The 13,807-nt window shown below is 34.4% G+C and overlaps 1 protein-coding gene and 1 pseudogene across 1 annotated transcript; both read left to right on the top strand.

Moving 5' to 3' along the window:
• The first annotated feature begins 2,017 nt into the window (after positions 1 to 2,017).
• Positions 2,018 to 10,560, top strand: LOC136998539 (uncharacterized). The gene is made up of 2 exons (XM_067351316.1): positions 2,018 to 2,838; positions 7,745 to 10,560. Exons 1-2 carry the CDS (start codon positions 2,819 to 2,821, stop codon positions 9,780 to 9,782), a joined length of 2,058 nt encoding a protein of 685 aa, XP_067207417.1. The 5' UTR covers positions 2,018 to 2,818; the 3' UTR covers positions 9,783 to 10,560.
• Positions 10,561 to 10,812: 252 nt separating this feature from the next.
• Positions 10,813 to 13,244, top strand: LOC105680022 (uncharacterized; annotated as a pseudogene).
• The last annotated feature ends 563 nt before the right edge of the window (positions 13,245 to 13,807 follow it).

Genomic DNA, 13,807 nt, shown 5'->3' with positions numbered 1-13,807 from the left:
TGAATATTTGAAATACATCCATGGCCATTTTTTTAATTTTCTCTCTACTTCGTATTTCCAAATTTTTTCATGGTGTTTTTCTTTATGATGTTTAAACCTTGTATCCATTATATAAATATATTTTATTTCACAAAACTTGCACTGTGCTTCAAAATCCGTCAGTTTTATATAATATTCCCATATATGTTTCTTAGTTGCAATGTCTACACTGTAAAAAATTACTGACTGAAAATTCAGACAAAAGTGTTTGAAGTTTTTTTACAGTCACATTGTCTAAATTTTCAGACAGAATATTGTCTTAATTTCTAGCCACAGTTGTCTGAATTTCTGGCCACAGTTGTCTGAATTTCTAGCCACAGTTGTCTAAATTTTTGGCCACAGTTGTCTGAATTTATAGCCACAGTTGTCTAAATTTTTGGCCATGCTTGTCTGAATTTCTGGACACAGTTGTCTAAATTTTTGACCACAGTTGTCTGAATTTATAGCCACAGTTGTCTAAATTTTTGGCCATGGTTGTCTGAATTTTTGGACACAGTTGTCTGAATTTCTAGCCACAGTTGTCTGAATTTCTGGACACAGTTGTGTGAATTTCTAGCCACAGTTGTCTGAATTTCTAGCCACAGTTGTCTGAATTTCTAGCCACAATTGTCTGAATATTTCTGATCTCAATGCCTGAATATTCAGACAATTTTGTCATAATTTTTAACCAGTTGTCTGAATATTTTAAATTTTAATATCTGAACATTTAAACACTTTTGTCTGAATTTCTAACCAGTTGTATAAATATTTCTTGATCTCGTCTATATATTTAGTTATTTTTGTCTTAATTTCTAGTTAATAGTCTAAATATATCTGTTTTAAATGTCTAAATATTTAAATTTGAATTTCTATCCACCTGTTATTGGGTCTGACTTTTTATTGCTAAACTGCTGCACTAGTTCAAACGTTCAGAGTTTATTTTTTTTCCTTTGTGGAGGAAAAAAGATAAACTTTAAACTAGTGCAGCCAGTTCAGCAATAAGAAACAGATTTAATGACAAGTAGACAAAAATTCAAATTTAAGTGTCCGAATATTTAAACATTTAAAACAGATATATTTAGACTATTAACTAGAAATTAAGACAAAAATAACTAAATATATAGACAAGATAAAGAAATATTTATACAACTGGTTAGAAATTCAGACAAAAGTGTTTAAATGTTCAAATATTAAAATTAGAAATATTCAGATTTAATGACAGGTGGATAAAAATTCAAATTTAAGTGTCCGAATATTTAAACATTTAAAAACAGATATATTTTGATTACTAACTAGATCTATAATCTTAAGATAAGTGCTAAGTTACAGCTGCCTAAATTTTGCTTATTTTTTTAAGAAAAATTAAGTGTTTCTTTAATCTTTGTAAATAGCATATATATTTAGATTTGAAACATATATATTAATAACACAGTGTATTTACAGTAGAGCCCATATATATATTAATAACATATATATTAATAACACAGTGTAATTACAGTAGAGCCCATCTGGAACGCCGCGATTCATAAACCTGGAGCGCATTGGATAATTTAACAGCTTTATTATTAATTCCATTGTTTTTCCTGGTGGATTCCATTGCTTTACTCCCTTTCTGAGGGTTTATGCCAAGGAAACATCTGAAATACAAATATCACACATGCCTATGTCATTCAAGATACATAAACACTAATACAGTGAAATATTTATTCACTGAGAAAAATGGTTTTATTATATTAACAAAATTCTTCTGGTTGACCGTATTTTAGTCAAACAAAACAAAATTTCTGGTTATCGTCACAAAATTTTACATCTTATATCAACACCGTTTGGTTAACTTTATTATAATGATCTGAATAAGTGTTTTCTTGATGGATCTACAAAACTTCTTGTTATATTTACATAAATCGTAGCGCTCTGCAACAGTTTCGTCATCACTCACTAAACGATTGATCAACTGTTCGCCGCATTCATTTGTTACACTACTACTGCGCCCTGTTACGTGCCGCAACTTATAGTTTCTTATATTACTCTTTTTTATTCGAACCTTTGAACCTTTTTTATCTTTACTCCTTCTTGATCCTAAACACATGACCCTTCGATGACTGCAATAAACATAAACGCTGTCCCTATGCCTAACGCATATTTTCCTTTTGACAAAACCGCTTCCTTCCAATAAACATTCCGCCGCTACGATTTTCCTACAGCATCTTAAACGAAGATCATTCTCGCCAGTTCAGTTCTCGATCAAAGCTCAAACCAGCAACATCAAATAAAGACTTTTTCCACAAACGTGTCCCGACTTATTCTAAATAATCTATTACGTAGCTATACGCTCGTAACAATTGGTGGCAGCGGTGGGATTGTTTGTGTGTAAAAGTGCGGAAATTTTTACTATAATTGAGCTGATTGCTGTTAATTAATATTAAGTGAAAGAAAGTTAAAGACCCGGAATTCGAGAAAACTTCGTAGCCAAGCAAGACTATCAAGTAGAAGAACCGAGGTCAATCATAACTTGGTGCTATCCTGACGAAATTAACGGGAGCACATTTCGATCAACCTGCTGAGATCCTGTCTGTTAGCCGATAAAACCACGACGTGTAGTTTACAACCTACCCCGAGGAAAAAGGCATCAGGACGCTCCTGGACGAGCACAGCAGCTAACGAAGGAAAAGGACAGCAACAACGAGACTCCGTGGACGGCCAGCACGAAAAAAGGTCAACCCTCATCATCATCTCATCTACGTCATCATCATCAATTCATCTATATCTACCAGCGGCGTGAAACCATCTCGTCATAGATATGCTGCGCATCGTACTTCTGTAAGTCTATGAATTTTGTAAACTTTAGAGACACTAAAGCGCATTATAATACAGACAGTTCGGAAAGTAGTTCGTCGATTAGTTATATTAGCGATAATAATTCTAAACATAATCACGTAATCTCAAATCTAGAAACAATCAATATGAACGATCGAACAGAAACGGTAGAGTCAGCGCAAGGCGTAGATCATTTTGGCACAAATCTAGAAAGTAGAAGATCCTCGACGAGTAACAGTAGCTATTTTCCCGTCCGTAATAGTTTATCGCTCATACCTGTTTTTAATGGAAAAAATATTCCAGTGACGCAATTTACAGCAGATTGTAAAGGAGTTAATGACTTAGTCGAGCCAGACGATAGGTTATTTTTCTTTAGATCGGTCTTACAAGTTAAATTAACGGGAGATGCCGCGTTAGTGAGAACAATCTATACAATAAATAATCTTGATGATTTATGCAAAGCATTAGAAAAGGAATTTGGAAATTCCAAAAGTTTTGACCATTGGGAAGTGGAAATTAATAAACTTCAGCAAAAAAGAAATGAATCCATTGAAGATTATGCTACTAGAACCAGAAAATTAAACTCTGAAATGATCCTTGCAATTTCTAATTACCCTGATCCAACAGCAAGAGCAGGACTAAGAATCTTTGCAATGAATAAATTAATTACTCATTTCTTAGGCGGATTACACAATCAAACGGCACAACTTCTTTTATCACAAAAATTTAACACGTTAGAAGACGCAATAGAAAGTGCAACTAGGTACATTACAACATCTAATTATCATTCAGAAAGATTTAGACAAAATAGATTCAACGATACATCGAGAATAACTTGTAATTACTGCAGAAAAATAGGACACACAGAAAACGAATGTAGGAAAAAACGTTACGATTCACAAAATGCCTCTCGTGAAAATCAAAATTCTTGGCAAAATAACCAATATAATAACGTCAGACGCGAGCAAAATTTTTCGCGGAATAATAACCCGAACGGAAGCAGATTTAACAGTAACCAAAATTTTTCTAACACTAACTATCAATCCAACCGGTTTAACCAACCCAATCAATATAATCAAGCGAATTATCAACGTAATAATAATTTATCTAACAACCTACCTAATAATTCAACTAATAATTCACATTTAAACTACCATGGCCAAGCGAAAAGCGCGCAACGTCAAGGCCAAATATCGAGTCGCGCACATCCGATTCAATCACTAGAACAAGAGCAAGAACATATACAATCAGAACAACCTCAAGAAATCTTATATCAATCCCATTCGAAGAGCTTAGAAATTCAGGAGACAGATTCTTGTTAGATACAGGCGCTGATATTAACATCATTAAAGCTAACGCATTAGAGCGCGATACACTTGTGTATGTCGATGAAAAAGTAGAAATTCAAGGCATAACCGAAGAAAAGCAACAAACTCTCGGAACTGCATACTTACATTCAAATACGGGAGTTCACGAATTTCATGTAGTGTCCAGTAAATTCCCTTTGAAGGAACAAGGAATTATAGGTTCTACATATCTGCGTCAAGAAAACGCGAAAATTGACTTCAAAACGCGAACGGTAACAATTAGTAATAATCAAAGATACCCATTAGAATTTAGTAATCGAATAACGTTACCGAGTAGAAGTATTTGCCCTGTGATGTTACAAACGAAACATTATAACATTGATAATGCATTCATAGATCACAAAGAGTTAGAACGTGGTGTTTTTCTAATGAATAGCATAGTAAAAGTGAATCACGCGGGAGAAACGTATACATACGTGACAAACACGACTGAAAAAGAAGTAGAACTAGAGTTACCTGAGATCGATGTAGAGCCAGTGGATATTACCACGAGCCCGAGGGACAGCCCTACATATAAGATAGACTCGGTAATCTCAAATAATGTAACAAAAAGATTAAAATTATTAAAACAGAATTTAAGATTAGATCATTTAAATGAAGAAGAAAAACAGTCAATACAACCTATAATCGAAAATTTTAATGATATATTCTATTTACCGGGAGATCAATTAAAAGGTACTAATAAAATTACACACTCTATAAATACGACAGATAACATCCCTATAAACGTAAAACAATATAGATATCCACCGATCCATAAAAACGAAATTAAAAATCAGGTAAATAAATTATTAGATCAGGATATTATTCAACCGTCTGTTTCACCGTATAACTCACCGTTATGGGTAGTGCCGAAAAAACCCGACGTTGATGGTAACAAACGATGGCGGTTAGTAATAGATTTCCGTAAACTAAATGAAAAAACAGTTGGAGATGCATACCCTTTACCTAACATATCAGATATCTTAGATCAATTAGGCAAAGCCAGGTATTTTTCGTGTTTCGATTTAGCCTCAGGCTTTCATCAAATTCCCATGGATCCGCAAGACACCGTAAAAACAGCCTTTAACACGCCTAACGGTCATTTCGAGTATAAAAAAATGCCATTCGGTTTAAAGAACGCCCCCGCGACGTTTCAACGCCTGATGGATAACGTTTTAACCGGACTACAAGGAAATGTTTGCTTTGTTTATTTAGACGATATCGTTATATACGCACAAACTTTAGAAGAACATAAACAAAAATTACACCAAATTTTTGAACGAATCAAAGAAGCTGGTCTTAGCTTACAGCCAGACAAGTGTGAATTTTTCAAGCGCGAATTAACATATTTAGGCCATATAATATCAGATAAGGGAGTTAAACCTAACCCAGAAAAAATAAAAGCAATCGAGCAATATCCAGTCCCTAAAAATCATAAACAAGTAAAACAATTTTTAGGACTTGTAGGGTACTATCGTAGGTTTATTAAAAATTTCAGCAAAATTACAGAACCATTTACCTCGCTCCTCAGAAAAAATGTACCATTTAAATGGGAAATGAGGCAACAAATTAATTATGAAAAACTAAAACAGTTACTATCGAGAGAACCTATTTTACAATATCCAGATTTTGATAAAGAATTTTTATTAACTACTGATGCAAGCGATGAAGGAATCGGTGCAATCTTATCACAAGGTGAAATAGGCAGCGATCTTCCCATTGGTTACGCTTCACGAACATTAAATAAAGCAGAAAAAAATTACGATACAACAGAAAAAGAACTTTTAGCTATTGTCTGGGCAGTGAAACATTTTCGACCTTACTTGTACGGTAAACCATTTAAAATTATCACGGATCACAAGCCGTTAACTTGGCTCTTTAATGTTAAAGATCCATCATCCCGACTAATGCGCTGGCGATTAAAATTAGAAGAATATAATTATAAAGTCGTATACAAAGAAGGAAAACTAAATACAAATGCAGATGCACTCTCTAGAAATCCGCAAATAATGACCTTTCAGATACAAGCTTCAGGTAGTAGCGATGCGAATTTGAGCTATAGCTTATTTTTACAACACGCACTAAATGATTCATTGTGGGAAACAGATAATATAATCCCTCAAATTTCAGGTAGCATAAAAGGTCTTTTAGTGAAAGAAATAAACTCTTCTCCTAAAATTAAAATTTCTCTTTCTAAAAACGGTAATAAAGCAGAAGACATAACGCTCGCACCGGGAAATATTAAAATTAAGAAAAAGAAGCATCTAACTGAAATAAATCTCGTTACACGCGAAAATAAAAATACCCCAATAAATATGGAAGATATTTTTAATTGCTTAATTAAACTAAAAGAATATGTAATTGCACATAACCAAACGATAATTTCGATAGCACCTATAGGAGACGCTAACAATAAAATAAAAATAACTCAAATGATAAAATATATATTTAAAGATACACCAATTAAAGTATATCTATTAGAATCGTTAACACAAGAAATTGTTGATCCAATAATAAAACAAAATATTTTAACAGAACTACATAATTCAGCGATCGGAGGTCACAAAGGCGTAACAAAAACTTTAAAACGAATACAACAATACTTCTCATGGGATGGTATGAAACAAGACGTAAAAAATTATATAAAAGCTTGCCATGATTGTCAAAAACGAAAATTAGTTAGAGTAAAAACAAGAGCACCCATGTTAATTACTGACACTCCAAGTGAGGCATTTGAAAAGGTAGCGATCGACATTGTGGGTCCCTTGCCGGAAACAGAGGAAGGACATAAATACATCTTAACCACACAGGATCAATTAACGAAATTCTGCACGGCTTATCCATTGCTAGACACAAACAGTACGACTATAGCTGATAAAATCGTCAATAAATATATTTATACCTATGGTTCACCTAAAGAATTGTTGTCCGATCAAGGTAGTAACATTTCAGGAGAGTTAATGAAAGGAATTGCAAAGATCTTTAAAATCAAACAGGTAAAAACAAGCGTTTACCACCCTCAGTCAAATGGAGCATTAGAGCGCTCACATCACGTATTAGCTGAATACCTTAAACCATATATTAATCAAAATCAAAATAATTGGGATTCATTTCTAGATGCCGCTATGTTCTCTTATAATACCGCTTATCACGAAGGAACAAAAATATCTCCGTACGAACTAGTATTTGGACGAAAACCGCGACTTCCTTCCGTACTTGTAGAACCGAGACAAGGAATCACTCACGAGGAATTTCTCGCAGATTTAACGAATAGATTGAATTACTTAAGAAAAAACGCTAAGAATAATTTACAAAAGGCTAAAGAGTCAGCAAAAGAATATTACGATAAGAAAATGAAACCATTAGTTTTAGATCCGGGAGAATACGTTTATGTATTACACGAAACGGTCAGAACAGGCAGTAAAAAATTGTCTGATCAATACGACGGACCATTCCAAATTACACGTAGACTGAACGATGTAAATTATGAAATTAAAAGAGGCAAACGCAATCAAATCTTGCATGTCAATAAATTAAAACGCGCATATTTTCCTTTACAGAATGTTGATGTCGATGATGACTAGTTCAGAGTCTTTTGAGGCCTTTACTAACCAACCACTAACGAGACTGGCAGGAGTCTATTTTGAAAACTTAGGCGACCTTCTTATTTTTAGAGACCACTGGAAGTTTATTAGTTATGTAAATCTTGCGCCATTGGAAGAAAAAGAAAAAATATTGAAATTTTACGCGGAGAAAATCGAAATCTTATGTTACAGCAGATACCATATGTACGGAAACAATATAACATGTTCAGGACTACAAGAATTAGAACGTATTAAACGAAGATTAATAACATTAAAAACAGAGCGAGAAACTATCAACGACATGGTAGGACGATTCGATGACGAAATCCGTTTCAACAACCGCGGAGCGAGAGTCAAACGTGGTGTATTTGACTTTGTAGGACAAATTTCGAAAATTTTATTTGGCACACTAGATTCATCCGATGCTAATTACTATAATGAACAAATAGATCTCGTCTATAACAATTCAAAACAGCTAACAGAATTATACAAAAAACAAATCAGCATTATGCGATCCACGATTAATCAGTTTAGTCTTGCCTTTGCAGAAAATAAACATAAATTTGAGGAAATTGATTTTAATTTGTATAAACTTAACGACGAAATTTACAAAAACACGGGAAAATTAAACGCATTACAATTAAACACCGAAACAAATTCATATTTGTTAGAATGTGCCGAATTGATGTTAGAATATGAACTAGATTTAACAATACTTACCGATGCTATATTACTAGCGCGCCGAGGATTACTCCATCCGAAAATACTTACACCTAGAGAATTATTTAATAATTTAAAAGATTCACATTATATGACAAACAACAAAAGATTACCTGTAACTTTAGACCCTAGCCAACTTAATAACCTAATCGATGCTAGCGATTTAAGTATATTTTATAAAAATCATAGGTTAGTTTACATTTTCGAAATTTCATTAATCGAACAAAATGATTTCATATTATACCATATGATTCCATTACCGATCAAACAGAACGAAGAAAACGTTTACGCATTCATAAACCCGCTACACTCGTACATAGGACTCAGAACTGACAAACAATTGTATACACACTTAACCGATCGAGATATCACAAAATGTAAAAAGATTAACGACGCAATGATTTGCAAACAAACGGACCTATTGTACCAGATTTCGACCGTCCATACTTGCGAATCGGAACTACTGAAATCCGCTAGATTAGAAAACATATTGAAAGAATGCGATATCCGTGTAATGAAAATTCATAATACTGTCTGGTATCAATTACAATCTGCAAACTCGTGGCTTTATACTGCGCCGCGGGAGGAGACCCTTCACATTTTATGTAAAGACGACAAGCCGCGTCAAACACAACTACTTTTAACTGGTTTAGTTAAACTATCCCCGGAATGTGATGCCATTTCGGATAATGTATTATTACATACCCAAACTATAAGTATAATCGATACCATTGACAAAGATTTTATTCCTAACGTTAATCTTAGTACAAACAAATTATGCGAAGATATCAAAGAAAGTAATGTTAATATTTCAGAGCTTCAATTGTTAAACATTGGTAAAACACCTCACTTAGATATTAATTTGTTAAAAACAGCTAGTTCTAGTTTGGACGAATTATATAAAGAAGCAAATGAGATAGGCAAACATCACCGAACTAAAACCTTATATGAAAAAACCTTGAGTTGGTTTTATTATATATTATATACTATGATAGGATTAGTTATTATCTATATAACGGTAAAATGTTCATTGATTAGTAAGTTCGTTCATATTTTTAAATTATGTTGTATACCTAAGGAAGGCTGCGTTCAGTATTTTAACAACTGTTTTAATAATAATATAACCACTCGTAGTGCTCATCCGACAGCTACGCAACGCGAAGTTACCTTTATATCTGTACCGACCGACAGCGAAGAATCCCTTCGTATCGAAAGAGAGGGACATGGAACAAATAACGAGATCCGACGTTCTCGCTCTCGTAATAATCGATTGTCAAGACTTGAACGCGTGTGAGACAAAGCACAACTATTGTATCGTTTTAAGGAAATTTAACATTGCGAATTAATGACATAGTATAAGAGCCTATACATGTGTATGTTAGAGTATAAGACTACGTTATACCTCATTGTTTAGAACATCGTTGAATATTAATTTTTCTGATCATTGTAATACTAGATTAAGTTACTGCGTTAATTTAGAAATAAGATCTTAAATGTATTTTTCTACTTCGAGAAAGATCTTCATTCCTAAGGGGGGAGATGTTACGTGCCGCAACTTATAGTTTCTTATATTACTCTTTTTTATTCGAACCTTTGAACCTTTTTTATCTTTACTCCTTCTTGATCCTAAACACATGACCCTTCGATGACTGCAATAAACATAAACGCTGTCCCTATGCCTAACGCATATTTTCCTTTTGACAAAACCGCTTCCTTCCAATAAACATTCCGCCGCTACGATTTTCCTACAGCATCTTAAACGAAGATCATTCTCGCCAGTTCAGTTCTCGATCAAAGCTCAAACCAGCAACATCAAATAAAGACTTTTTCCACAAACGTGTCCCGACTTATTCTAAATAATCTATTACGTAGCTATACGCTCGTAACAGCCCTCGCTACTCGCGGCGTGAATCGCACGCATTAGATCTTTCGCGAAGCAATAGCGCTGAGCAGTCAGAACAGTCTCAATTGAGCTTGCTAAAGTTTTATGTCGCGTAGATCCATCACGGAATATTAGTTAGGCTGATGGCAGAGAACGAGAAGTAAATAATTTAAGGTAATTATACAGTATCGCTACCTCCACTCCGATTTTGATCCATTTACGCTTATTCGATGCGTTTTTGCGTTAAATGAAATTTTTCTATTTGGAAAAAGTGTCGCTCTGCCCCGCGAAGCGAGATATTAGTCGTTAAAGTTGACCACTTTTCAGGTTACGAAACCTGTCATACCGACAAAATATGGTGACATGGGTATGCGCAGCGGTTACGCGCGCATGTTCTGCGACCACATACGCATGCGTTGTAGTAACTTTAAATTACTGTACACAAAATTTAAAGAAATGAAGTGCGCTAATACAATTGTGTATTAGCGCACTTCATTGTATTAAAATCCTAAACAACAGAGCAATGCTGAGCTTACTAGAGTTTGCTCATTTAACATATTCGAAGGAAAGATTAGTAGATTTTTTAATTCAACACGGTATTTTAGCATGTATAATTACGTGTAGTAAATGTGGTAATAATGTTAATATTGATAAAGAAACATTATCGTATCAATGTAGAAAACGATACTTCGTAAAGAATGTACACAAGAAATGTGTCCGTGAACAGTGCCAATTCTATAAAAGTGCAAAATGTGGTACTTGATTCGACAAAACTAATCTTGACGTGGGCACCGTTTGTAAAATCGTTGCATGTTTTTTAATGCTACGATACCCACGTCAAGATGACACGCAGGATGAAAATGGTGTATCATCACCGAACACGATTGTTGACTGGTTCAGTTTTTGCCGAGAGGTAATTATTTTAATATTAATATTTTCGATGATGTACAAGGGTAAATATTCACATAGATCAGCGCGTTCAAAGTCAATGATCTTGACATATGCTATGAAGAACACATCCCCGAGAAATAATCAAAAGATTTTAGCCGTCGCTCGTTGTTTATAAAAAAGTTATTAAAAAAAATTTATTAAACTATACACATATGTGTAGAATTTTGCGGCAAAATTCAATCCGCACCCTATGTGTATAGTTTAATAAATTTTTTAAAATAATTTTTTTATAAACAACGAACGACGGCTAAAATCTTTTAATTATTTCTCGGGGATGTGTTCTTCATAGCATATGTCAAGGTCATTGACTTTTGAACGCGCTGACCTATGTGAATATTTACGAAATAAAATATGTGCTATTAAATATTACACACTAATATATACAAAATGTTAATAATACTATTTCTAATTACAGGTCTGTGTGTTCTGGGCTGATAAGCATAGTCAAAAGCTTGGTGGTTCAGGACGCACAGTCGAAATCGATGAAGCAAAAATTGGCCGACGAAAATACAATCGTGGACGGCTGATAAAAGGTCAGTGGATTTTTGGAGAATACGAGCGAGACTCAAAAAAAGATGTTCATCGTTCCAGTAGAGGATCGTACGGAAGAAACACTCCTGGCATGTATCAAGGAGTGGATCTTGCCAGGAACAACAGTGATATCAGATTGTTGGAAGTCTTATAATTGTTTGAACAATGAAGGCTTCCAACATCTGACAGTAAATCACTCCTACAACTTTGTCAATCCTCAAACAGGTAAGAAGTGTTTAAAATTAATACATACTTTTTAATGTTCCACTGTATTATGTTGCAATATATATACATTTTTTTAATTTACAGGTGCGCACACACAGCACATAGAGCGTGTTTGGAGAGAGGTTCGGGGAAATATTCCACGATATGAAAGAATATCCAATCATATGATTGGATATTTATCCAAATTTCTCTTCAAACACGCCTATACCCGACTGAAACGTATTGAAATCTTTTTTGATGTCATCGCTGAAATGTATCCTCCAATGTCTACATCCGAAGACCAACCAGTAACATCCTGCAACGAACCGAGCACGAGCGCTACTTAGACACGTTTCTTGCGTACATTCTGTACAGTCTATACACTATTTTGTCAATATTAACATTATTAACACTTACTACACTTAATTATATAGGCTAAAACACCGTGTTAAATTAAAAAGTCTAATAATCCTTCCTTCGAATATGTATTAATCTTTTGTGAAATATATAGTTATATAAATGTACATATTTTGTAATATATAATATAATATAGTAATATACACTCACCCGAAAAAAAAGCGGTACACTGAAAATGTGGGAAAAATTCATCAAATTTCAACTGACGATAACTTCGTAAATAATAAAGATAGAAAGTTCTATAAAATATGGAAATGAAGCTAAAAATCTCTACTTTAAGAATCAATTTATTTCAATGTTGCAAAATAAATTTATTGAAAATGGCGGATGACAAAGCGCGAGCATGCAAAATTGAAAAATAATGGTTCGAGTTTGCGACGGTGCACGGTATAAACAAAAAATTGTAGCTTATTGGGATCAAAAGCGTACGAAAGTACAGAGTCTCCTCTTTAAAATGCTTTTTTATGCATCTCGATACGATGATTTTTCGCCGAGAGATTCGCATTTGAAGAAAAAGGCAGATTCTTACTTCAAATGCGAATCTCTCAGCGAAAAATCATCGTATCGAGATGCATAAAAAAGCATTTTAAAGAGGAGACTCTGTACTTTCGTACGCTTTTGATCCCAATAAGCTACAATTTTTTGTTTATACCGTGCACCGTCGCAAACTCGAACCATTATTTTTCAATCAATTGTTTTGCATCCGAAGGAGATGTCTGCAGATCTTTTGTGATTTCTCCGCCCTGACTTTTTGTTTATGCTCGACCGCACATTGCGAGAAGAGTGCTTGATTTCTCTTGATCTTTTTCTTTCGAGACGCGTTACTTATTCGTACGACTTCGTCAAAGTAAACAATAATTAATCTTTTCGCATTGAAATTATTGGTCAATTATGGCGACGATAAGTCCTGAAAAAGCTGCTCAAGTTGTAGCGTTAATTGAAGATGGGAGAAGTCGAAGGTACGTTGCTGAGGCACTTGATTTATCAGTGTCAACCGTGCAACGTGCTTATGCTAGGTACTTGGAGACTAATTCTGTCCAAAGAAGACCTGGTTCGGGACGTCCTCGTTGTACGAATGAAAACGATGACCGATTTATTGTTTTAAATTCATTAAGAGACAGACATCGAACGGCTGTTCAAATTCGAAACAATTTAAGAGATGTCCGCGAATGTAATGTATCCGTTGACACTATTCGAAACAGATTAGCGGAACACGGTCTTTTTCCGCGCAGGCCAGCAAATGTACCTTCGCTTATGCGTCGCCATCGCGTAACTCGACTCAATTTTGCTGTCGAGCATGCAGGCTGGACATATGCAGAATGGAGTACCGTTCT

The sequence above is a fragment of the Linepithema humile genome, chromosome 3 (assembly GCF_040581485.1).
Source record: "Linepithema humile isolate Giens D197 chromosome 3, Lhum_UNIL_v1.0, whole genome shotgun sequence".
NCBI classification, from domain to species: Eukaryota; Metazoa; Arthropoda; class Insecta; order Hymenoptera; family Formicidae; genus Linepithema; species Linepithema humile.
This window is presented reverse-complemented; position numbering and strand designations above follow the sequence as displayed.